The sequence below is a fragment of the Talpa occidentalis genome, unplaced genomic scaffold (assembly GCF_014898055.3).
Source record: "Talpa occidentalis isolate TD23 unplaced genomic scaffold, MPIMG_talOcc4v2.1 talOcc4.13, whole genome shotgun sequence".
Classification (NCBI taxonomy): domain Eukaryota; kingdom Metazoa; phylum Chordata; class Mammalia; order Eulipotyphla; family Talpidae; genus Talpa; species Talpa occidentalis.
The window spans coordinates 74,496,358-74,523,140 of NW_023601322.1; the positions used below are offsets into that span (position 1 = coordinate 74,496,358).

The 26,783-nt window shown below is 44.4% G+C and overlaps 1 protein-coding gene across 1 annotated transcript in view; it reads right to left on the reverse strand.

The window, feature by feature from the left end:
* RAD50 (RAD50 double strand break repair protein) overlaps nt 1-22,898 on the reverse strand; it is a 200,122-nt gene extending 177,224 nt beyond the window's left edge. Inside the window, exon 1 of the mRNA XM_054694406.1 lies at nt 22,786-22,898. Coding sequence (XP_054550381.1) covers nt 22,786-22,789 — 4 coding nt within the window. The 5' untranslated portion in view covers nt 22,790-22,898. The remainder of the gene's footprint in view (nt 1-22,785) is intronic.
* Between the last annotated feature and the right edge of the window lie 3,885 nt (nt 22,899-26,783).

Genomic DNA, 26,783 nt, shown 5'->3' on the forward strand with positions numbered 1-26,783 from the left:
ACTTGAAGCCAGTACATGGGATGACAGATGGTCTGGGTCATCCGGGAAAGGGCCAGTCTTGTTGGTCCATTGTGTTGACTAGGATGGGCTTGGGAAGGGGCAGGGACTCTGCCCTGGGCATTCACAGAGTGTGCCTCCCTCTCCAAACTACCCAGGTGACTAACACTTCCTTTCTTAGCCAGAGAGACACCACGTGGGGGAAACCTCCTGGATCGAGATGTGCCCCTGGTGATAGACATGGAGTGGGTGTGTAGAGGAACATCCTTGAAAGAGAAAGAAAAATACACAACAATTATATCCTTATTGAGAGTAAAACTGCTACTTTTATCTGGTCAGGTCAGTGGATTTTTTAAATTTTGCCATCCAGACAGCACCAGTACAACATGGCTGCAAATAATCCAGATGGCGCATATTTAACATAATGCCGTTGTTGAACCTTTGCTTGTCCATTAGTGTCAACTGTGTCTCCCTCTATGTATGTGTGTGTGCAGGGCCTTGACTTTCCAAGGCCAAACTCAGTATGCCTTTATCACCTGTTGTCCTGTATAACCTTGAGCTTCAGGCTAAGAGTCTCCAGACCCTGAATGGGGCATCCCGGAGACCAGTTACCACATCCATCCATCCGCGCGGTCCTAAATTAAGTCTATGGAATTGGGTCTAAACTTCTCAGACAGCAGCTGAAGGCTTCCAGACCAAGGTCCACCCACCTGTCCATACTCCCCCCTCCCCCATCTCATGCTTCACTTCCCGACACTGTGGCTCAGGGACAAGCAGCTGCCTGGACCAGCTGGCTTTGCTTTAAGCCCACAGTTATCAAAGTGGGCTTCCCAGATCATCAACAGTGCCGGCAGCTGGGACTTGTTAGAAATGCAAATTCTCAGGCCCTACCCAGATCTACTGAATCAGAAACTCTGGGGTGGGCCCAGCCATCTGTGTTTCCCAAGTCCTCCAGGTGGTCCAGTCAGGCACCGGAGTTTGAGAGGCATCAGGTCATACCAGGCCTTGCTGGCGGGGATGCCCTTCTCAGACCTCTTTTGCCTGCTGTCACCTCAACCACCTTTGAAAGTTCAGCTAATGCTATTCCCTTCAGGAAGACCTCCTACTCTCCTCAGCACCTAGGAAGCCTCTTCCTTGAACCCACAGCCCCTTTGCCACCTCCCTTTTCACTCTGGTGACAGGGCTTCATTTCTGCTTCTCTTTACAGCATGTATTTTCTGCTTCATTTTACTGCGAACTATGGGCATTTGTTAACTGTCTGCCAGGCTGATTCCACCCTAACACACACAAAACACATTACTCTGAACACCTTCAGGGGTAAAGACCAGGAGGAAAGATCTAATTTCACTCACTATGTCCATAAACATGTGTGGAGGGCCTTAGATATGTGGCAAGAACTGTGCTAGTCACTGGGGTTCAGAGATAAAAGGGGTGCTGGCTACCTTCCATGATCTCAGGATCACAAAATGTGTACTTTTTTTGAGTGTCTGACTTCTTTCATTCAACATGTCTGTGAGATACACCTGCATCGTTTTGTGTTGCCATAGTTTTTTGCAGTTGTTTTAAATCATTGTGGTATGGTCCATTGTGTGGATATGACAAAATTCATCTCTCCCTTCTATTGTTGATGGACATTTGGGCTGTTTTGAGTTTGGGGCTCTGATGAATAAAAATAGCACAAATACTGGTGGATGGACGCATCCAGTCCTCTTGAGTAAATGCCTCGAAGTGAACTGGTGGTTTATGGGATGGATAGAGCTTCAGCTCTAATGGAGAATGCCAAACAGTTTTCCAGAGTGGTTACACTAATTTATGCTCCTGCCAGCAATGCCCACAAGTTTGCCAATATTTGGTATTATCAATTTTTTTAAGTGTTAGCCCGTTGGGTTGGTGTATAGCGGCATCGTGTAAGTTTTAATTTGCTAAGTGGATATTTAGGTGTCCAATTTTATTATGCTCTTGCTCAAAACTTTTGACTATTTTGTCTGTCTTTTTCTTTGGGAGTTCTTTGTATATTCTGGATGCAAGTTCTCTGTCAGATGTGTTGCTGAAAATATCAGCCTGTGGCTTGCCTTTTCCATCCTTTTAATGGTAACTTTTGATGAACAAAAATTCATGATGCTCAATTAGTCTATCTTTTCATGACTGGTGCCTTTTGTACTCTGTTTAAGAAATCCTTACTTTAATATTGAGGAATCCTGTGAACATAAATAACGAAATTCACTGATACTAGAAAACACAATTAGTCAAGGAAAAAGTCTGACAATGAGTGTGAGATGAACCGCATGTGATGGTGAGGGTGTGCCTGAGGGCGTAGACCTGCAAAGCCTGGACCTTGCCCCATGATGTGATGTAGGTGGGAGGTGAGCCTCTGAACAAGCACGTGTGCTGATGCCCGGTTTGGATGGGGCGCTGTGTCAGGCGTGGTGAACAGCTTTGTGGTGACGGAGGGACACAGGCTGAGTGGCTCAAGAGAAGGACCACCCCTTTTCATGGGTGTTAAACTGGGTCTCAGACCCAAGCCCTGTGGTTTCCCCTTCATCCAGGCTCTGCTCCTCTTCTGTGCCAGAACCTGCAAAGCGAGCAGTGTTGACACTTGTCCAGTTGGCTCAAGAAGGGGAAATTCTCCCCTCCTTGAGTCACCGCAAGGACAGGAGGAGCTTGCATAACAAGCTGAGACTACAAATGATTGCAATGCTTGTTTCACTATGCTGTACCACTTCCAAATTCCCCTGTGATGTTTTGAGATGAAGTTTAGATCCAGAAACTTTCCCCATGTTTCCCCCAGTTTGAATAGAACAATACCCTGGGAATCACAAGCTGCCTCATAAAATTGACTTCCCCAAAGAACATAAAAGAGATCTCAGACTCAAAGTCATGAGTATGCAGTCCCTCCCGAGTGACCAAGTCTCTGCTTCTTCTGCTGGGGATGGCGGGCAGGCCTGTGACTTTATCATCTTGCCAAGAGGACCCATCCCACTAGAAAGACACAAGCTGCCTCTGCCTCCCCCATCTGAAAGCCAGCTCCATCATCCTGGGACAGGTTTCTCCCATGCAGGATCACAGAGGTACACTTGTGGTCTCAGGAGGCAGGAGATGTGGCACTTAAGTCCCCAACATCACTGCTGACATCACTCAAGGCAAGGCAGTGACCATAGCTGGGTTACACTCATTTCTAATACGTTCACATTACTTGTATTCGGGAAAACCACAAAATGATTTCTAGCAGCACCTTCGTTCCTTTTTCATCCCTGACCACCACCATTTTCTATTTATCATCCAATCATAAGACTAAAGAACTCCAAGGTGGGTGTCCTTGAAAACCCTGAATGGTATGCAAAATTCTGCATGTCTTTGCTTTTTGCTGGGGGGAAAGGTCATCTATGTTCTTAGATTCTAGGACCTCAAAAAGGCCAAAGAACCACTGAACCAGGCCCTCTGGAAATAGGCTGCATTGGCTTGAAAGTTAATTTACATTAATTACACAAGACACATATTTTAAGTGAATTGCATTTCCGAAAAAGACATCTGGGGAAGAAGAATGCTTAACTGAAAATGTATTTCTAGTGGAAAAATGAAGTTGGAAATTGAAAGTCGAGGAAAGGGAAAGATGCTATTGAAGCAGGAGGGCCTTCTTGTCATCCTTTATACCACTCCCATTGGTATATAAGACCAGATTTTTTTGTCTGACAGGTGTTTGGAAACTATTAGAGTGGGGACAAGAGTGGTGAATAGGATGTATCAAAAGAGACACAGGCATTTTCAGATGAAGCCCAGGTCCTCAGATCTGAGAAACCCTCAGTGACGGAGAGACCCTCAAAGCTCAGGTCCTCAGGTCTGAGAAACCCTTAAGGTGCTATAATCTTAAGAAAGAAAAGAATAGGGACCCAGGAGCCCTGTTTCTACCATCATAGTGGATCTCAAATGGTAAGATGTGACAGGAGCACATGCTCCCTTCTGGAAATCCCAAGCCCCCAGAAGACTTATGCCTGTTGCATCCTGGGTCCCTGCTCTCTGCTGGTGACAAGAAACAGCTGCCTCTTGAGGAGTCCTCTGAGGCCTCCTCCTTCCCCCAGCACCCAGCTCTTCCCCTCCTCCCAGCTTCCTCCGGCCAGGCCCTGCCCCCGCAGCAGTCAGGAGGAAGTGATTCTGCAAGGCCTCCCAGGGACTCCCAGGGCTGGCGCAGGCTTCAGACTGTTAAATAAGTGGGATTTTTTTTTTAGTGTTTTCAGAAACTGTTGTTTAAAAAAGTATAGCCATCTGAACTGTTTATGTAACCCTTGGGAAGTCTCAACAAGATATGATTCCCTATTTATAACTGTGGCCAGGACTTAAAAAAAAATAAAAGCAGAGGGGTCATCAAAATCAGAGAGGTTATTCCATTACAATGCTGTGCTTTTGTAACTGAGTTCAATATTTTACTCTAATTTGAGAAGTTTATTTTTATGCATTTTCCCCTTTTCTTTTCCTCTGTTGTCCACTGCTATGTCCCATGACTCCTAGCAGTTTCTGGAATATCAGAACTGTTTCCTAGAAATGGAGCCCAGAATTTGCCCAGAATTCAGGTTTGAAATACAGATTTTTGGAATGCCTGTGATGGAATTTATTTAAAAGCCTAGGAATAGTCTACTCAAAGATATTCTGTGCCTACCAGTGTCAAGAAGATGTAAATTAAATATATATATATATATATATATATAAAGTCTTACTATCCTGGTTCTACATACCCAAGGCATCTACTCTGTCTCTGGGTTGTCTTCTTGGAGGGGGGTGTTGGATCCCTTGGACAAATTCTGGTAAGGGGCTAGTTTTCAGCAATTTGTATCTATGCCAACTAAATTCACATGTTTCCTGGGCCTCCCCGGTGGCGCAGCAGTTGAGTGCCGTGCTGCGAAACTGTCAGCAGCCTCTACAGCGCCGGTTTGATTCCCCGCCGGCCAGGGGGCCAGGGAGAATCCCACATGGCGCAGCAGGCCTCTCCTGCCTCGCCCGCTGCTCCCCTCAGCAGTGTCTTCGGTCCTTCTGCCTGTTGTGCTCCCTGCTCTGGCTCTGGTGAATTCTCTCACCCTCCTGCACTTCTGACCTGTACCCCAGTTCTTGTATAAATAAATAAATCTTAAAAAAAAAAAAGAAAAAAAATCCTAAAAAAAAAAATCCACATGATTCCTAGATAGTAAACCCTGATTAAGGGGGAATGCAAGGTTCCTGGGGGATAATCACAATGTGAAGGGGATGATCTTGGCTTCCTTCTAGAATCACCTTGCAGAATCCCTCCGTCAGTGATGGCAATCCCACCAGAATCCAGATCTTGTAGGAAAACACCCTTTTTATTAGAAAGACTATTTTTCTTTGGGCTAAAGTAGTGGTGGGATCACAGACCCTTCTGGTAAAAAAGAATCAAGTGGGAGCTGTGCTTCCACCAAATGCACAATTTGATCCCACTTGAGGGAGAAAAAAACCCTCTGGCCTAGATAGGCTTTCTGACACTACAAAGCTTTTAAGAATGCCTAACCACTGCCAAACCAGCACCAAACGGCAGAGGCTGCAGCCCAGAACCTCCCTGCTTCCACTTGGACTGAACACCCCACAGAGAAGGCAGAGGTACTCATTCCTCATACCTTGCAGAGAAAACCTTAGTGCTTCTCTGAGGGTCTGACAGCTTGGAGGGACTGAGAGGAGAGTGTCCACCCCAGCCCTAGTCTCCATCAGTTAAGGGACAGTGGCCATGGGACATCCTTGCCGATCTAAAGGAGGAGGGAAGCAGTTCTTCCTTTGTGTTCCCTCCACTCACCCTTCTCCCCACCAAAGCGATGTCACTCCATGCTGTGTCCAGCCCAATAGCCCTTGGTGACTTCCCACAGGTTCCTTCCCAGGGAAGTTTTTTAACTGGCGAATATGGGAAAGAGGAAAAAGAAAACACATTTCCACCCTTGCCGATTCCTTTTACTCCATGAACCTCTGATCAGAAAATGATTACTCATCTCACCTGCAGTTCTCATACCACATGCCAAAATGGCTTTTCTTACACTTAAGTAGAACAGGTGATGAAGAAATGCAAAACCCCAACTCATAAAAATGTGGTTGAAAAGGGAAGCCCCCCACAAAGTTCCCATCTGTTGACTGGAGGTAATAAAATGATGATTCTAAAAACAAAACTTTTGGGGTCTTTCCAAATCATGGAGGAAAATATAAACAAAAGAAGACATGCTCTAGTCTTAAACTCTGATTTGGTTCCATATGAGGTGATTCCCAATAATAGTAAACACCCTCTTCCCAGGATCCTCTGCCCACCTGAACCTGCCCACACGAAGTCAGACCATTCAGCAAAGATTTATTGGCCACTGACGGGCTTGCAACAATTCCAGGAGTTTGGATTTCTTTAACCTCCCGGTGCTCACGATGAACAGGGGAAGAGCTGAGTCGACATTTACCATATACCTACACAGGGCTAGGTTTTGAGATTGGAGGGACAAGAATCTGAGAAAAGAGCAGCTAATCTCTGAGAAAAGGTTAGCTAAGAATAGTCTAATCTGGAAACTACTAATCTGCAAATAGCACCATAGGAGTAGGGAACAATTCTTGGTGGTGGGATCAGTAAAGGGGACATTCAGCTGGACTTTGAAAACATATGAGGTATACACTGGGAAGGAGTGGCATTCCAGGCAGAAAGCACTAGGTGAGCAGAGGTCAGGGAGGTATGAACTGGCAGTCACGTGGTGTATGGAACAAGTCAGGCCAGTGGCACCAGAGCATGGTCTCTGGAAGCCAGGAGAAAGGAGGGAAGGATAAAAGCAGGCTTCAGTTTATGATAGCCACGGATAAGTACCATGCAGAGAGCCTTTCCAGTGTGGACAGCTGCCAGCCTGCAGCATCAGGTCATGTTGCCTCCTGGGCTGCTCCCAGTCAGTGACAGATGATGGCAGGGGTGCTAGGGCCTATTTTCCCCCAAAATGGGTCTCCTCTAATGAGCAGTTCTTGAGCTGGAGCTCCGTGCTGGGCTGGTTGAGAAATTCTCAAAGCTGCATGTAGTAGGAGGCTCTTCCTACCCAATCCTCCTTCTCTACCCTCTCCTGTCCCAGGGATTAGGCTTTGCAGTCTGAAGGCTGCCTTCTCCCTACCTACTCCTGCTCCCTCTCCTTTATCTTTCACAGATATCCACCCCCATCCCAGGCCTCAAGAAAGCTCCTGCACTTCCAATTCTGTCTTGGTGTCTGTGTCCCAGGATGTCCCAAAGATCCTGAATGAATGGACTGCTTTATTGGGGATGAGGAGCCATTGGGGTCTTTTAAACTGGGAGAGTTTAAAAGAGATTTGAGTTTGACCCAAGTAATTCCAGCAACAGAGTGAGGAATGGGTCAGTGGAGGGAAGGCAAGGGTAAAAGGACATATAAGGGCACTACGTTTACTGGCATAAGGTTTTGACAAGAGGCAATGGGCAGTATGTGTAATTTACTATGCATGTTCTCAACAATCCCAATTTTAGAAGTCTTAGAGAATCTATAATATAAATATATAGAGATATAAGGTTGAGGACATCTATAGTAGTCCCATATATATTACCAAGACACTGGAAAACTCCAAGGTCATTCTCTCATCTGTAGGAGGAAAGATAAGATAGGGCACATCCAATGCAGTGGAATAATTCCACTTAACCTGCAAGCTAATCTAGTGTGCTGTGTATAGAAGAGGTATACAACATATTAATATTTGTAAAACATCAGTTGCCGAACACAGTATACAATATGAGCAGATTTTTACATGAATCAAATTGTGCATATGTATATCTTTTGCAAAGGGCTCTGCTAAAACACCTGGAAAGAGGTACATCAACTGCTAATAGAGATTATTTGTGGGGGCAAGATTGCTTTCACTTTTTACTTAACTTTTTACAAAGAGTAATAACAGATTCTAAGTTTTGTTTCTACTTTGTTTGGTGTTTTTCTGGGTCTGCCCCCATTTTTGAGAAGATGAACACGAGAAGACAAAATTTTAATTTATCCATGTCCACTGGGAAAAAAACATAAAAATTCTTCATTTCACCTTTCCAGAAAAAAAAAAAAAAAAGCTCCTGGGATAGCGGAGAAGGCTGTTAATGGCCTGGTGTAGGTGAAGAGGAATTAGAAGTGTGGTGAAATGGAGTTGAACACAGGGTGACAAAGTCAGAAGTTCCTGGTGAAGCCTTATGTTACCCTGGACAGCAGGCGGATGGACCCACAGCTGGGCCTGGGTGGAGTCTTGGTGCTGAGTGTGCTGGCCTTTGGAAGGCTCAGGCCAGAACAGGTTGTGTAAGCAAAAGGGAACGCTGGCTCCTAGCCTAGTGTTCAGGAGAGAAGCTAGGGCGAGAAACTCATGACCTACAAAAGATTCAAAACCCCACTAGCAGCACTCACCAATGGACCGAGATGCTAAATCATAACCGTGAAGTCATCAAAACAACTACAAAATCTATTGGTGAACATTTATCTGATCTGAGTAGAGAAGGTCTTTACATACAAAAGCAAACAGCATGTCAAAGCCTGAAAATTTTAACAATTTAAAAATAAGCCCCAATACTATAAAAATAATGCTCACAAAATCAAAAGGCAAGCAAAAAACAGGGAGAACATTCATAACATTTACAAAGAGACTGTCCTACATGGGAGAGAAGCACAGAAGGGACCATGGAGATATATCATGGATGCTATGATGGTAGATGAACTATGGACACAACACCTTAGGGGAGAAATCAAACACTGTACAAAAATTAACAAAGATGTAAGAAAATTAAAACAAAAAAACTTCCCTACAAATATGAAAAACAAACAAAGAGACTGTCCTTCATCTGTAGAGAAAAAAAAAAAAAAACACCCATCAATCAGAAATGAGGAAAGGTGCTCTAAGAGAAAAACAGCACTTTTGATTTGGTTAGAATTTGGTTTGGTTATGTATTATAGAAACAACAATAGACCTTTATTTCTCTCTCACATTAAAAAAAAAAAAAGTGCAGAGGTTTTCAGGTTCGGGGCTGGTGTGACAGACCCGGGACTCTGTCCCCATCTCTAGGGTGCAATTCTCACAGTCCATGTGGGTTGACAGAGCTCTAGTCCTTGCGCTGTCAGTTAAGGAAGCAAGATGGAGAGAGGAATGTGGGTAGAAGGGCCTCCCCTTGTAGGAAACTTCTTGAAAGTCTTAAAAACAGACCTGAGAATTAAGAAGCCTTCAAAATCCACGCTGGCACTGCCTTCTATGCTTTCGAGGGACGGCAACATTGGTATCACAGTCCCCTGGAGCCTGAAGGAAAGTTCTGATTTTGCCAAAAGAGGCAATTCGAGGTTGCCGAATTGCCCTGGGCCTTATTTTCACTTATATTTCATTGGCCAGGACTCAGTCACATGACATCCATGACAGCAAAGGAGTCTGGGAAACACGATCCTTTAGCCAGGTAGCAAAGAGCTCAGCTAAAAAATTAAGTGTGTTGGGCCTCCCCTGGTGGTGCAGCGGTTGAGCACTGGGCTGCAAGGCTGCCCGCAGCCTCTGCAGCGCTGGTTCGTTCCCTGGCCGCCGGTGAGGGTCCCACAAAAAAAAAAAAAAAAAAACAAAAAAAAAAAACAAAAATTAAGTGTGTTAACTAAGAAAGAACAAGAAGATGGCTTATTGAAAGCAATTAGCAGTTTCTCACAAATATGTTTATCAAAAAACATACAATTGTAGAATATTTTTAAAGGGCCAGCCTCACTAGTAATCAAATAAATAGAAAGTTAAGATGAAGGTCGGGTCAGACAAGCCATCATGAGCTGACTGTGGGAATCACAACTTCTGTAAGCTGCACACAAATGGTGCCCCAGGGTAAAGGCCCTTTCACCTGCTGAGTCCCCAGATTCTCCCTCCAACCCCAAGTGATGTCAGAGTCTATAAATGTTGGGAAGTGGAGAAAATTCTGCACCCAGGGATTCTCTAACTTATCTATGGTTACAATTAAAATTTAGGTGTTTTTGTAGGTTCCTTTTAAAAAGGAGCATCCTCATACCAACTGAATCAGCAGTTTCAGAACGAAAAAAAAAACCTCTGCCTGTGCTCCGGTGTCATAAACTAAGCACGAGGACTGACCACTGAAAGAAGGCCCAGGAAAAAGACTAATTATAATAAAATCAAAATCAATAAGCAACTATAAACCAGAGAACACACTGGGGGAAGGGGAGGAGGGAGTAGGATCAAAACAAGGAGAGGGGGGGAATTGTATGGGGACTATAACCAAGATGAAAATGCATACATTGTGCAAAAATGAAAAATGATATAAAATATATAAAATTAAAAAATAATAATAAATTTAAAAAACACACAAAAATAAATCTTTTAAACCCTTAAAAAAGAGAGCTTGATAAGTTGTTTACATATGTATGTGCAGAAAATAAAATAAATCTGTATCAATTTAAATTAAAGGAAAAAAAATGGTGATGTTTCCAGAAAAAAAAAAAAATATTTCCAACTCTGAGAAATAAGAAATTTATTTTTGGACCTTGTGAGAGAATATGTTTTGTTATTTTGCAGTGGGTAATGGGACGAAATGGTGCCTTAATACCTTAAAAAATAAATACAAGGGCACGAAAATAAAATATGAAAAGTAAAAAAAAAAAAGGCCCAGTGTTGGGAGCAGTTAGGTAACCTCAAATTACCTCTTTAGGCAAATTCAGAACTTTCCTTTAGGCTCCGGTGGACTGTGATACCAATGCTGCCGTCCCTCGAAGGCACAGAATGCAGGGCCAACGTGGACTCTGAAGGCTTCTTAATTCTCAGGTCTGTTTTTAATAGTTGCCCTCCTTTTCCTCCATTGTAGACTGTAGCCAGACACTTTTCACTATTCACTTGAAAGCCTGCCCTGAGTGCTCAATTCTCACTTTTTCTCTTTTGAAGTGGGGGTGGATTGGGAAACAAAATGCAAGCGTGAACAGGTATTTGGTGGTGTCTGGGAGAAGTGGCCTTTAATGTGTGGGAAGCAGCATGGCACAGTGACTAAACCCACTGAATCGCATGCATCAGGAACACCTGGATCGAGTCCTGCCTCTGCCATTTACCAGCTGTGTGCCCTTAGACGGGCTACTCATTTCTCTGAGCCTCGGGTTTCTTACCTTATAATAAGGATAGTACAGCGCTCACCCTTCCTAAAGTTGATCGTACTGTCAGGGCTCTGTAGGAAGCAGATGGCAAACTCAAACTGGAAGGGCTTACGGAAACCAAGAAGGGCTAGGGAAGACTTTACAACTAGCTGCAGTGGCGAGTGGCAGCACCTCAAGTCTGAAGGTGAGAAGGAAGGGACAAGGTCAGGGAGCCCAGAGAGGACAAGTGTCAGAGGGGTGCCTGGCAGGAGCTGTGGGCTCCAATGCAGGAGGAAGTTGATCTGTAGTGACCTAATGGGGACCCAGATAAATAAATTCTTGACCTATTTTCCTGTGTCCTCTCATCTCCTACCACTGCTTCCCATCTGCCAAACCTAGCCAGATGCCGGAGGCAACGTAACTGATGGTGTCGGGCACACAGGCCAGGCTCCCGGGGCTTAGAGTGGCAGGAGAGCCAACCTGAAGGGGTAAATGGCAGAGCTTTGGGGAAGAGCACACAAAATAAGAGAATGTGCTAGTTGGTGCCTTGAATACAGAAAAAGTCCACAGGCCCTCAATAAAATTTAATTAATTTTGGACTTTGGTCTTCTCCCTTTGCTCTCTGTCGACCTTTTTTGCTTATGGCTTACTTCCTGGTTTTCCACAGATCATGCATGGTTGAGGTGACTTCTAAATAATCGGGAACTGTTATTTATATTGGAGGGTTTGAAGGAGTAATGAGTGTGTCCAAAAAAAAAAAAATTATCCAGGGATTCTGGGGACATGGGATGAGAGAGGGAAACAACAGGAGAGAGAGTAAGAAGATAGAAGGGAGAAAGGAGCACATACCCTACCAGGCTGGAGTGAACATAGGATTAGCTTCCTTTATGATCTAAGTGTACATTTACTGGGATGTGATAACAGTGCCTTTGCAATTTTTACAGCCTCATGAGACTTGCAAAGGTCTCCCTGCCCTAAATGCAAAACGTGTTCTTACTTCCAGATTAATAGGTTTTATCTCAGTATCTTCTCCCTCTAAAAAACAAGCAGTCAAAAATATTCATGTAGCTGTTCAAGTACTTGCGTGGTCCCACCGGGGTGCCTGCAGCTGGTAAACTTTCTATACTGTCTTGGGAAGTGGCTGTTGGAGCAATCTGGTCCTCCTGTGGGAAGACTCCCGGAGGATGGCAGGCCCAGGGTGTGGTCTGGACTCATGAACTCCAGAGTCCTGTCCTCAAGCCTTTGCCTGCTGCTGACTTGGCCCCTTAGGAATCTGTCTTAACTCCACAGGCTATTCTCAAGTGTCTGGTAAAGGCTCAAGAGCAGAGCATTCCCAGCTACCTGTTCCACCTCCAGCGCCCTTCCCATTTTGCCCTCCCCTCCATGCCTTTGCTTGAACAAACACTCTTCGCCTAGCTGAGCTCACCCCTTTTTCCAAGACCCCTCAGGTGTCATCTCCTCCCTCTATGGCCACAGAGGAAGCCCCTCTGCTTGCTCCGTTGGCCCTCGGACTCATCCACAGCACTTACTCTATCATCCTGGCATCCTGGCCTAACTCTCCCAACACACTGACCACCTCTTGAGCCGAGATGTAGACATTCATCTTGGTGTCACCACCATTCAGCAGAGCACCTGACACACTGAGCATACTCACCAGAGGTTTACTGAGTGAGTGTTTGGGGCATATTTCAGAAAATAAGGAAAGAAGTGTCTCAAATCCCAAAGTGTCAAGTTAGTCACACTGTGAGTTCTGGAACAGTCTCTTTCTCCTCCTGTCACCCTGGGTCTCCTGCCCCAGCAGGAGTCAAGACCAGTAAACTTAAGAATGTTTACCTGTTCTTTCCTCCATCTTCTTTGTCAGGTATCCTCTTAAATGCCACTTCCTCAGAGGCTCTCCCTGGCCACCCAATACAAAGTAGTTACTCAGTCACTTAATTACACATCAGGGCAGTTTAATTTGCTTCCTAGCAGTTATTGCTGGCCCTGACATTTTATTTATGTGTTTGTTTAATTACTTTCCATCACTGTCACTGGGCTGTAAGCTCCATTTGAGCAGGGACCTGGTCTGTTCATAGTTGTTTTCCAGCATCTAGCAGTGAGGTAGCATAGCAAAATAATCATTAAATATCTGCTAAATGAATGCATGCTACTGTGAATGCCTTTTGAGTTAATGTGTATATTCTACAGTTGCTGTTGGATTAGGTGCTCCAGAAGGACGCCCTTCATGACACTGGAGAGTGGAAGGGGGAATTCAGTTCCTGTCCAGTATTCCAAGGTGGGAAACGTGCTGCCTGCCTACAGCTTCCTGGTGGCAGGTGCTATGGGATCTTGGTCCACATATCTGTAGTCACATATGCTGAAAATGCTCCTCCAGCTTTCCATGAGAGCAACTCCAGAGGCCCATTGCTCAGACTGACAAAGAAATGTGCATGGGGCTCCTGGCTGGCCTGACCCCCAGCAGGAGGCAGGCAGAGTGGCCTGCACGCTGAGGGCAGGTGTCTCTTTTCTTGGCTTCCGGGCCTAACTCTCCAAACAAACTGCCACTCCAAGAGAGCACATAGCTAGCTGGCTGGGAGCAGAAACTGGCCCTGCCTTACACAGCCAGGCACCATGGACCCCTGGCTCTGCTAGAGAAGAGGGTTACTCTTGAGTAGCTGCAGCCTTGCCTCTGCCCCTCCTACTCCTGCAGAATTGCTCTGCCAGCTCAGTAGAGGGCCAGTCCTAGAATCTCTCACCTGTCCCTAGTCCTTCCTTGAAGCCTTCTGGTTTACTGGAAATCATAAACTGTAAGAGACAGCCTTTATCACACCCTGAACAGTACACTCTTAATATTTAACGTCTAGCTGAAACGACCAGGGACACTGGCCTCTCAGTTACTCCCAGCGACTGATATTTGCACCTGGTAATTGAGGTCAGACTTGCTTCTCTTAAGTCACATGATTTGCCTCAAGGCAGGAAGGTGCTGGGGGCCACTTGTTGCAAAGGGACTGGTAGGTGATCACAAATGGGAGTTGATCACAGACACGCTACAAACCAGCTTTGGTAATAAAGGCTGTGTTTCCCAGGAAGCTGGGAGCTGGCAAATGATTCATGTAAGGTCTACCCCAACATTCACTTTGAGGAAGCTTAGAACACCTTCCTTCTAAGACACCTGCCAGATGGAACCATTTTGAATTCTTTCTGGAATAGGGTGGGACATAAGTTAATTAGTAAACTAAGCAGGCATACTGAACAGGCCACCCAGAAGATTCTGGTCACTTAAGGGTCTCCAAATCACATTACAGGCCCCACCCTACCCAGACACCTAATCTTGCACCAGGCCTTGCTTGACCTCAGGTATTTATCTCCTGGTTGTCATAGAGGCTGCTCAGATAAACAGCAACTGGCCAACCTGGTCCCTCTGCCAGTCTCAGATCCTTCTGAGAGCGGTGGAGCTCTCTGCTGGCCACTGGTGGCCCTGCCCACTGTGCTGGAAGCAACCTTACACCAGCTGTTGTTTGAGGCCTCTTTTACATGCCTCTGGAGACACACAAATGCTCAATAAATACTTGTTGAATGAAGGTGCCCCTAGGGGATATATTAGTTCTCAGGCTTCAAGACTGGTAGATAACCCCTCAGTGGCCGCTGTGGCTACAGCAGACCCACCCCCACCTGTCACCCCGGTCACACCAGGGACTTCAGGCCAGGGTGAATATGGCCACTCAGCTCCTCAAATGATCCAGCTGGCCCACAGACCACTTCCTCTGTTCCCAGAGCTGGGCGGATGCAGACCCGTGAGGAAGGAGTCAGCTCTGGTCAGGCACTCCTGCTGGAGGAGAGCAGGGCGATGTCAAGCGACACTCACACTGGACACCACACACCACAGTCAGAGGGTCAGAAGGCCCTACCATCTGCACACCAATGGAGGTCGCCCTCACTGTCCAAGTATCCACCCGAGGACTGAGCATGCTCTCAATTTGAGTCCTTAATCTACTCTCACGGATGACTGGCTATTCTCAGCTGGACACTGCACGGAACTGAAATGGCTACCAAAGATCCACAGTGTTCTCAGGAGACTTTCTAAACTATAGCAGAGTTTCTCGATTCCTCCACCAGCACCCGGTTGAGGAGGGCAGCACAGGGGCTGAGTGTGACTTGTAGTGAAGCCTGGGGGGTGCTGCATGAAAGCAGCACAGCCCTCAGCATCATTAAACCTCTCTTTCTCCATTTGGCTTAGAGAAGGTCGCATATGTAAAACTTTTATAGAGTAAACCCTCAATGCATTTTAGTTATAAAACTATTTTATTCTTTCAAGAACCTGAACCAAACAGAAAAGAAACAGGATTACACATCAGCAGAAATTGAGCTACCCACCCTGGATAACAGAAATGATTGCAAAGAGCAACACAGCAAAGAGAGGTTGAGCTCCTTGGCTCAGTCATTCCAGGCTCCTGAGTCATGGCTGATGCTCAGCCTACATGAAGCTGAGCCACATGTGAAAGCTGTTTCCACCCACAGACCGGTGGAGCCCACTGATATGCCTAAGACTAATGACAAGGGTGATAAAAATAGCTATCATGGGTCCTGCAAGTGGGAAGCAGTTCGTACAGGTTATTTTGTTTAATTCATACTGCAAATCCGTGAGGTAGACATTATTGCTCCCATTTTACAGAGGTAGAAATTGAGAGTTGCAGGGGCTATCAAGCCCTCTCCTCCGCTCCCCCACTCCCTCTCCCCACCCCCAAACACACACAAAAGCAGAGCTGGGATTCAAACCCAGAACTAACAGACTACACGTCTCCACTGTGCTATAATGCCTGAAGCAAAGCTCTAAGTGTTGTCCATTTCCTGGGACCACCCACCTGGGTAATCCTTAAATCTACTTTGAGAGGCGCATGGGCCACCACTGTGTCTATGACCAGTGGGAACATTCCTCAAGTGACGAAGTGACCAGGGCAGCTGGAAAGGGCATCTGCTGCCCCTGTCCCCAGGGGCAAACGTCAGGTTTCTTTTCCCAGAGGGTCTTGGAGAAGCTCCTCCCATACCTAGGTGTGAGGCCCGAGCCACAGAGTCCTGACACCAAAATGAGGGCACAACTTTGTTCAGTGAGGAAAGGATAAGAGTAACCACCTGCCACTTGCACTCCTGCCCCAGCCTCTTCTCCCCTCCAGCCTGTCTCCGTGATGCCCCAGGGGAGAGCGGGGCTGTAAGATCTGTCAGCCCCAGTGACAGTGGGGAAGAGGAGAGCTGATAGTACACCTGGCCCAGAAACCAAAGTACCCCTCTCAGAAACCAAAGACACAGAAGGCCCCCTGCCCTCTGCTCCCATGGATGCCCCTCGTAATCCCCAAACCTCCACAACGGGTTAGACTCCACTGGAAAACTGCGTACACTAGCATTTTCTTCTAGAGACCAAACTGCATGCTCTTATTTCCAGCTTTTCCTCTAACTCTCTATATATCTTAAGCAAGTCATGGAATCTCCCCGGTCGAAGCTTCTTTCCTTTTGAATGGGAATACGTCCATATACTCATCATCACTGTTACATGGACATTTGTTGAAGTTTTACTTGGAGTCAGGCCCTATACTGGATTCACGGTCCCATTTATTCTTAGGGTGCCCTATGAGGTAGATACTATTTTCATAGAAGGTAACTCTGGAAGAACAGGGAAGTTAGGGGATAAGTCCACAGTCACTTGATTAGTTAAAGTGGACCTGGTTCTTAGTAACATGTCTTCTTTCCTACTGTGCCAAAGATTACACTGATTATAAAACAGACAGATAAGTACAACAGAATATCTCAGGAATGAATTTAGAAGTATGCCACATGGTACTACCTTTGTGAGAATAACCTACATTATATTTGGAATAGTGAGAATAACTTAGATTATAGTTGGAATAAACTTTAAATTACTAAAACAAACAAAACCAAAAACCACCCCCACAAAAAAACCAGTTACAAAAAAAAAACAAGTTCAAGGACAGACGGGTTTTAAAAGAAAAAGAGGGGGGCAGCTACATAATACAAATATTAATCGCATTCCCTTCAACATGACTTAAGGGGTACTCCTGATAACCTTTAAGAACACACAGGAGGGGCCTCCCTGGTGGCGCAGGCGGTTGAGAGCAGAGCTGTGAAGCTCTCTGCTGCCTGTGCAGTGCTGTTTCGATCCCCGCCAGCCTTGGAGTGATCCTCATGGCAAGCAGACCTCTCCTGTCTCGCCTGCTGCTCCCCTCAGCAGTGTATTTCATTAGTCTGCCTGTTCTGTTCCCTGCTCTGTCTCTGGTGAATCCTCTCATCTTCCTGTGCATCTGGCCTGTACCCCAGCTCTTGTGTAAATAAAAAAAATCTTAAAAAAAAAAAAAGAACACATAGGAATCTCTTCATAAAATCAGAGACCTCCAAGATGGGAAAGATCTTCAATATGTCCTTTTTTTCCTCCTTCCTTCCTTTTGGGCAGGAATGCTATGACCAGCCAAATTCTATAGGTGAGACCACCAGAAAGGTCCAAGGTTGACCTGCTCAGACTCCCCAGCTGATAGGTGAGGAGGGAGACAGAGCTGGGCTTCCCGGCTCCTCATGGAGGGGAAGATGATGATAAAAAGCTCATTTGTGTTGAGGTGGAGCTCCTCCAATCAAAATTTAAACATTTAACATACTATCCAAGTGCATCTTTTCTAACCTTAAAAACAAATTGTATTTCACAACAAAATTCATTACTACATATTTCTAACTGTAGTGGGTCCTTGTCGTCTCACAGCAAAGTTCTGCACTGGACAGGGATCATAATTGCACCATAACACCAATGTGATTAATACTGCCAGAAAGGGGACTTTATTTATTTTTTTGTGCGACCCTTGCTGGCGGCTGGGGACAAACCGGAGCTGCAGAGGCTGCAGGCAGCCTCACAGCCCAGTGCTCAACTGCTGCACCACCAGGGGAGGCCCAGAAAGGGGACTTTATTGAAGTATATGGAGGGATGCAGATTTAGAGGCAATCCAGCCAGGAACAATGCCCATATACACCTGGGCCAAGACCAAAATCCCATCTTCCTACTCCTTCTGCAAGGTTGGGTGTCCAGTCCTCCTGGCTCTGCTGCCTTAGCTCCTCCCACCCTCCTTCTCTGGTTCCCCAAACAATCCCATCTTAGGGCTATGAGCTCGCTGTTCCTTCTGCCTGGAACATAGACGTTTCTACTCAAATGCCCCTACTCAGAGAAGTTTTCCTGAACCTCCCTACCACTCAACCCACTTTCTTGCTTTGCTCTTCCTCACAGCACCCCCTGCTCTCTGCCATTATATCAAGCATTGTCTATTTTCCAGGAGGGACTTGAAGCTTCGTGAAGGTAGGAACTTGGGTTGCTTTGTTCATTGCTGTAAGTCCATGGCCTGGAGTGGTGCCAGGTACATTTTTAGGTGCTTAACCACATAGCATGTTCTATGAAGGAACAAAGGAATGAATGGAAAACTTCAGTACAAACCAAGTCCTGCCTGTGCTGGAGGATTAGGGCAGAAACAAGCACAGGCTTGCGCTGGGGCTTGCACTGGGGCTGTAGCTGTGCTGTCGCCCTGCCTGGATCTTGATCAGCCCTACAGCTCCCACATTGGAGGAAGGACTTATCTGGGGACCTGTAGCTCCAAAACTTCCCTGACAGTCTCTGCTGCTCCTGGAATTTGTCTGGACTGTTGCTGTGCAGACCATGGAGGCTTGGCTAGGTTCCTGCCCCTGCTTTCCCAGCACCTCAGCTAAGCTGGGCAGAGACTTACCCGAAGTCCTCTTTCTTTTCCTGACAGGTTCAGTCCAGGGAATGATGGTGACAAACAAATGTGGTCACATATAGACTCACAGGTTCACACATGGTCAGAGCTAGGTGAAGCCTTGGTTGATCTGAAGGCCAACCTGTGCTCTGCAGATAACACAGGCCAGTCCAGGGGCGAGTGCAGACTGTTTGTGTGGACTCTGGGGTCTGGCAGCCCCAACCTCCACCAGCCATGTGACCTTGGAGAATTATTTGAAAAGACAGTATTTTTAAAATACTGCTTTTCTCAGGTATAAGATGGAAACAAAAGTTCCTACTTCAAGCATTAAGTTTTTCCTATTGTTTAAAAATCTTCCCATTCATTATGGTATTAAATCCAAATTCCTTGGCCTGATAGACCAATTCCACCACCCAAATCTGGTCAAACCAATCTAACTGGTTGACCCCTTTAGATTCTTCCCAATGTTCCTGCCTCATCTCATACCTGTGTGCCTTGAACCACCACCCACCTTCACTTCTCCTGCCTGAGTTCACTGAAGCCTCAGGGCAGACCTCACAAAGTCTTCCCTGAGTTGGGCTTTCCTGGGCCCTTACAACTGGCCACTCAGTGGTGTAAGTATTGCTTGTAATTAGTGAGCAGAAACAAAGCTTTGACTCGCCAACCGGAATGCAGAATCTTTGAGGGTCACTGTACCTTCCCTTATGCTGTTTCCTCCTGATGGGAAGCGTTCAGCATTCAATTAAAATGCCCCCAATACTCCATTACCCAAAGAAAGGAAAACAAAGATACAGAAATAAACTAAATTGGAGACAAACTCAAAGCACTACTATTTGGGCATGCTTGATGTGTGTGAGGGAAGAAAACACCACCACCATATTCCTAACCAAGATTGAACAAGTAGAGGAACTCTCTAAAAACAGTGCATAAAATAAATCACAAGGACTAGCCTCAATTAAAGATTTCAGGAAGGAAAACACAGTTAAACTGAAAACTGTTATATGGTGTTTAAAAAAAAGACATACACAACAAACAGCCCGGAAATGTTTTCAGGATTGTGTCTATCAAAGTCCCTTAGGGGCTGATTCATCCTTCAACACATTTTTCACAACACCTGCTTTTACTAAAAACCAACAGCCCCACACCAAGCTTTGTGAGTCAGAAGATGAGTGAAACTGGACACAGAGGCATACAGCTGTGAATCGTATCACCCACATCTTGTATTACTGCCCCAGGTCCTGTGGTCACTGGGAAGCTGAACCAAGGGCACATGGGCACCTCACATCACCCTGATTCTCTCCCTGCTTGCTCCTCTCTCTGGTCCACACATCTGCTCCCCCTGCCCCACCTGCTGAACACATCTGGAAAGAAGTCCTTGTACAACTGTCCACCCAAACTAATTCCACAGTATTTCAAGTGAGACCTCAGGACCAGCACATTTCTTTATGCTGTTTTTTTTTTAATTTAAACATGAACATTAAAAGACATAACTTAGAAAACTCAAGTGATACGGAGAATTATATATAATACCTTTTGATTTTGAAACTTATAGATCATCTTTTTGAACACAATTCCACATCTACACAAAGAAATTGTCCGTTTAAATGTTCAACCACATCAACCTAGTTCGCACCTCTCAGAATTTATAGTCTAAAAAAGTGGCAGCTAAACATAATTACAGTACACACAAAAACCTGCATATAAAAATGCACTGCATCATTATTTACAATAGCCCAAACATAGAAATAAACCAACTATCCATCAAATGAGGGATATGAATAAGCAGAATGATGTAAAAAATCATGGTATACCCAACTGTGAAATATTATTTGGCAATGAAAAGGAATCTAGTGCTGACATACTCTAACATGGATAAACCTAGAAAACATCATACTTAGTGACAGAAGCCAAGGACAAAGAGCACATATCCTATGGTTCTATTTATGTGATATCCAAAACAGGCAAATCTATAAAGACAGAAAAATATCAGTGGTTGCCAAGGGCTGGGGGAAATATGGATTTCAGGGAGTGACAATTTAACATGATAGAGTTTCTTTTTAGGATAATGAAAATGTTATAAAATTAATCCTGGTGATTGATGCACAGCCCTGTGAATATACTAAACACCAATGAATTGCACATTTTATCTGGTTAAATTGTGTGGTATGAACATTATATTTTAATAAAGCTGTTTTTCAAAAAAGGACAGGAAGAACTACTCCACATTACACTTTAGTAGTGAGAGTGACTGCTGATTAAATCTATCGGTTTGAAACACCACAGTTAATGTGTCCTGGAGGTTGTCTGTCTTGAGTGGCCAGAAATGAGCCCCAAAGTTGCTGACAGGAAGGTATTGCTGGTACAAAGGACAGCTTTAATTTTACTGACCACATTTTAAACTATAAAACTGTAATATTTTAAAATATTCAGCTACCAGCAGGTGCTTATGAGTGACCTGGCTCATGAAATACTTGATTTTGACAACAATTTATACTTAAGGAAATCTCTTTTGCCTCAGTTATCAGAACTAGGCTGGGACAGAGTCGTGCTCAGGAAGCTCAGTGTGTGTGCTGACAATAGATCACTGGACCTACTAGGTGCAGAGGAAGACTTTTCAGTGAAATTCTTCCAATTTATGGATGTTACACATCATTCAAATGAACAAGACAAACTTGCTTCTTGGGTCCACATCATGATGTACATAAGACAAGTAGTAATAAAGACAAACTTTACCGGTGTGTGCTAACCACTCAAGTTCAATGTGAAAGAAAAAATAATACTATGTAAAATAAGGACAGTAAATTCAGAGATAGGGGTTATATGGGAATTATAATTTTGTTTACCTTTAATTTTACTGTAGCTAGCCTTATGTAGCTAGCCTCACTTTCTGGTAAGAGCTAAAAGCTACACAGAGAGACCTCTGGCTGCTGCCCTGGGTTGCTACAGCTCAGTTTTAAGTAATTAAATCTCTGAATCTTGGTTCCCATAGTTGTAGCAAAGGAATAATAACATCTATTTGAGCGGGTTTCTGTGGGGACTGAAGGACACTGAACTGCAGCATGGTGCTCAACATACAGAAGCTCGGGGCAATGCTGGCTTGGGTTGGGGTGAAGGACAAAGAATCCTCTAGTTCTCCACAAAGAAAGACCTCAGATATTGAAGGAATATGATATAGCATCCCTGTCAGGCAAGGTCCTAAAGGGGCTGTAACTAATGGAAAGACATCACCAAACCTCGCAGCTATAGAAATTCAGGGAGGATCTTGGCTAGACCCCTCATTAGAGCACCAAGATGTAGTACAACAAGGGCAGACTGTACACTATTCCCAAATATGAAGTCTAGAATCACTGTCTGTTGAGGGCAAGGCTAACAAACCGGATTGAAACTATACATAAACAACCCACACTCACCTGCTCAGATTGCAGCACAAATAGGGCTCAAATAAGCTGCAGTTGTGAAGGTGGGCTGGCTCAGAGGAAGAAGCCCACTAAGTTGCTGGCACAGTCTGGGCAGGTGGGCAGACAGGCAGAAACCCTGGGTTCCCTGAGTCTGGGCTGGCTCCCCCGCTGTGTAAGAATAGTTCACCCTGGGAGCACCAGGAAGAAGGACCACAAGGTTCCTGCACAGAGCATCTCACATTCCTGGTTTACCACACACTTGTTGACTTATAGGGAACTGTTGTGGATGGGCACCGCCTCCCTGGATCACAAAGGAGACCAGCCGGGGTGCAGAAGGGAAGGCACACCACGCTCCACTCACTGTGCAGAAGATCATCCATTTGGCCCTCATTCCCGCTGCAACATTGTACTAATACTTCTTTCTGGTTTCACTGCTATTTTTGTTTGTTTTTGTAAACAAACTGAAAATCAACAAACGACCTCAAAATCAAACAAGTGTGATTTACATGTTCCTATGCCAAAAACAAAAACCAAGTAATGCAAAACAAATATGAGAAATATTCTGGCCAACTTCTCACTCACCCATGGCTGGTGGCTGGCATTCATGTCTCTAAGAGGAAGGAGTCCATTTTCTGGTTTCTCTGCTGCCCAGCCTCAGGACTGCCTGTAGCCAAGACTCCAGGGAGTGCTGCCATCTGCAGGCCAAATAAGAAAGAGACCAAGTTATGCCCACATCACCCACCAGAAGCCCCTTCTCTGTGCCTGTCCTCAAGCATCTGGAAACTGGATCCTGTTTGGATACAGGAACCAGAACTCAATTCAGTTACACGTTTGGGATCCCTCCACAGAACTGCCCCAGTAAAACTTCTAAATTATCAGGTGTTGAAGTATTTAACAGCAGCAAACAAACTCTGGGCTCACAATGTGCCAGGCACTACTCTAGATAATTTATAACTCATTTAATCTCCAACAACAGGCGAATATTTTAAGAGCTTTTCACCAGTTTTATTGACCATTGAGTTAAGTTGAATAATTCAAATGAAGAAGTTGATAATACCCAAAGAGGGGTCAGACACGAAAACTCTGTGAGAGAGATTTCAGAACATTTGTTCAGAATAGTAAATATATCCCAGATAAATATTACCCGAGTATTTATCAAGTGCCTACTGTGGACCAGACACTGCTCTGGGACCTGGAAATAGAGACATAAGCCCAAAAAGCACAGCTCCTATTGCTACTGAGGTTTCGTTTGGGTGGAGGGAGGGTAAGGATAGAAGAAGTAATAAATACTATGCAGAAGAAGAGCACAGTAAAGGATACATAGAATGATGATAAGCTGTTCATAGTCATTGATTTATTCCTTCCTTCCCCAGCTACCATGAGCTAGGCACTGTGCTGGGATGCAATGGTGGGCATAAATTGACATGGAACCTGCCTATATAGAGCATTTTTCACCCAGGAGAAACAAATATCAAGCAAATGATGAACTAAATAAAGGCAAAGATGTTAAATAGTGGAAAGAGTGACAGAAGAATGGCACAGATCCCTATGAAGGCCTGACCATCCCTGGGAGGCCTGACCATGTCTGGGGCCTCAGGAAGGCCGGGGATGGGGTATGTGGAGGAGAAGCATCCCTGGTAAAAAGCCCATGGTTTGCAAGCACATGCAGCAAACCAAAGGCAGAGAGAAGAAAGCCGCAGGTGGCGGAGGGGGAAGGGTGTTGGCAGCCCTTACAGGGCATGCCTAGCCACGAGCAGTTTAGTACTTATCCTCTGAGAGCTGGAGCACCACATAAGGATCTTGCAGTAATGTGGTTAGATGTGAGTATTTTAAGGACTCATGCTATGCTATGTAGTAGACTAAATAATGGCCTTGACAAACTGTTGATGTCTGAATTCCCAGAAGGTGTCAATATGCTCCCTGACGAGATAAAAGAGACATTCAAGATGTGATCAAGTTGAGGATGGTGACATGGGCACATCACCCTGGATTATCTGGCAGGGCCCAAGGTAATCAAGAATGTCCTACAAAAACATTAATACAAAAGAATACATGCACACCTATGTTTATTGCAGCACTATTTATAATTGGTGATACTTGGAATCAACACAAATGCCCAAAAATAGACGACTGGATCAAGAAGGTGTGGTATATATACACAGTGGAATACTATTCAGCAATCAAAAAGATAAACTAAATGCCATTCTCAGCAACATGGAAGGAGCTTGAAGGGATTTGCTCAGTGAAATAAGTCAGAAGGAAAAAGAAAAATACCAATGGTTTCGCTTATAGGAGGAATATAGGGGCTCAAGGAAAAAAATAAGAACAACGACAGAAAACTCACAGCACAACAAAAATAAACAGACAATATAAATCAGAGATATTCTTCAGGGGAGGGGAAGGGAGAGGGATCAAAATGAGGGTGGGAGGAGCACAAGGGACTATGGAGATGGTGCATGAGGGAACTGGTGGTGGAAATTCTACGGGGATTACACCTGAGAAAAGAAAGCAAATATTGTAATAAAACATAAATAAATAGATTTTTTAGAAAAGTCCTTATAAGAGGGAAGTAGAGGGTGATTTGCCTGCAGAAGAGGAGAGTTAGAGTGATGCAGCCTACGATACACTGGTTTTAAAAATGAAGGCAGGGACCAGAAGCCACAGAAAATAGGAAGCTTTTAGAAGCTGGAAAAGGCATGTAATAATTGTCCTCAAGAGCCTCTGGAAGGAACACAGCCCTAAAATCCTAGGTTTTAGGACTTCTGACTTTCAGACTTATGAAACAACAAACTTACATTGTTTCAAACTGTTATTTATACTGTAATGTGTTGCGGCAGCAATAGGAGACTAATGCAAACTGGTTTCTGTGCAAAACAGATTAGAGGTAAAAGGAAGGGAGACAGGGACCAGTCAGATATCACTGTGTTATCCAGGGAAGTAATGTGACAGTCTGAACCACAGAGATGGTGGCGGGGATGGAGAGGAGCTGAAGGACCCCCCGGATCTAAGGAGTCAACCTGAAAGATGATACTGGAGTGAGTGCCACAGCAGGTTTCCTTCAGGCTCACAACTGGCTGGCTCACCCTGGGCAGAATCCAGTAGGCTTTGTAGGAGGAAGCTCCAACCTGGGCTATCAGACTATTTCCAGATAGAGACACAATTTACTCACCCTTATAGGGACCTGCCAACCCCACAAAGGAAACTAGGGGTTTCCAGGAATAAGCTGGAAGGTTATTGGAAATATTGGAAGGTTCTGCCAGGCAGATGATGGCAACTGGTTCTACCAATCATTAGGCCTTGTATGAACATTTCTTTTCTTCCTAACAGATGGATTTTGTAATCCTAGGAAAGAGGTGTCCAAAATTTAAATATATGTACACATTTCCAATCCATGTGATGCAGAACCATGATTACATACAACAGCTAGAAATTTCAGTCATTAGAATAATGTAGAAAGTAAAGAAAAAGAATATATAAGAAAGTTGGAGACCCTCTCTCAGCTTCTGTTCCATTCTAATTCAATGATCCAGATGTACTGAAAAAGTGGGACCCCAATTTGGTCTTACCCAGGAAGGCTGCTAAGAAGAAAAGGAAATAAAAAATAATTGCAACTAATTTTAGATATATTCTGTTCATTTTACTTCAAAAGTATAAATATACATCCACCAAGACCAAGTTCGTTGGCATTACTGGAGTGAAAAGGTAGACTACAGGGCATTGTTGCTTTATAGCAGCCACAGGGACATAATTGGATTCTAGGAGCGTGCAAAGACTGAGGCGTACCTGCAGATGGCAAAATACCAGGCAATCTTATTAGGATTAGGGCAGATTAAAAATAGATGTATGTATATATTGTTTTTCTAGTGACAAAAGTGACACATTTATTATCAGAAAACACAAAAATCTCCTTACCATCCAAAGAACTTATTGGGAAATATTTTCACATTAACTTTTATGAATATATATAGCTTTCTTTTATGCAAATTCAGGATACCAAGTATAGTTTTCTTTTGCAACCAGTTTAACAGTATATAATTTCTCCAGGTCATTAAATATACCTTTTAATAGCAGGCAATATTCCATCATAGGAAGGTATCAAAATCACTTAATCAATCCCTTAAAACTAGACAACAAGAGTAGTTTCCAACTGATAACAGAAGTCACACTGGGAGGAACAGCCCCCTAGATAAGAGAATCTCTATTTAGAAACTGTGTCTGATGGTCTGTTTTCTTAGGGTCTTGTTTCACACATTTCAGTCATCCATGCATCAGAGTTACTATTTTGCTTTAATGAAATGCCATATGTCCCACGCTTAATTTTTTTAAAATCATCTCTTTCTGTACTTAAATGTGTTTTAAAAGCAAATCTTTTTTACTATTGAAAATGGAAAGCTAGTATCATATGTCATAAATGAAGGAAACTGTAAAAATAAATACAGAGGAAAACAAAACAGCATGATGAAAAGATGGTTAAGATACTGCTAGAACTTTGCTCATTCTTTCACATCCAAAGGGTGAGTAGGAAGACTTAGATATTAATGACATACAAGATGAGATTTTTCTCCTTTCCTTGATCAGGT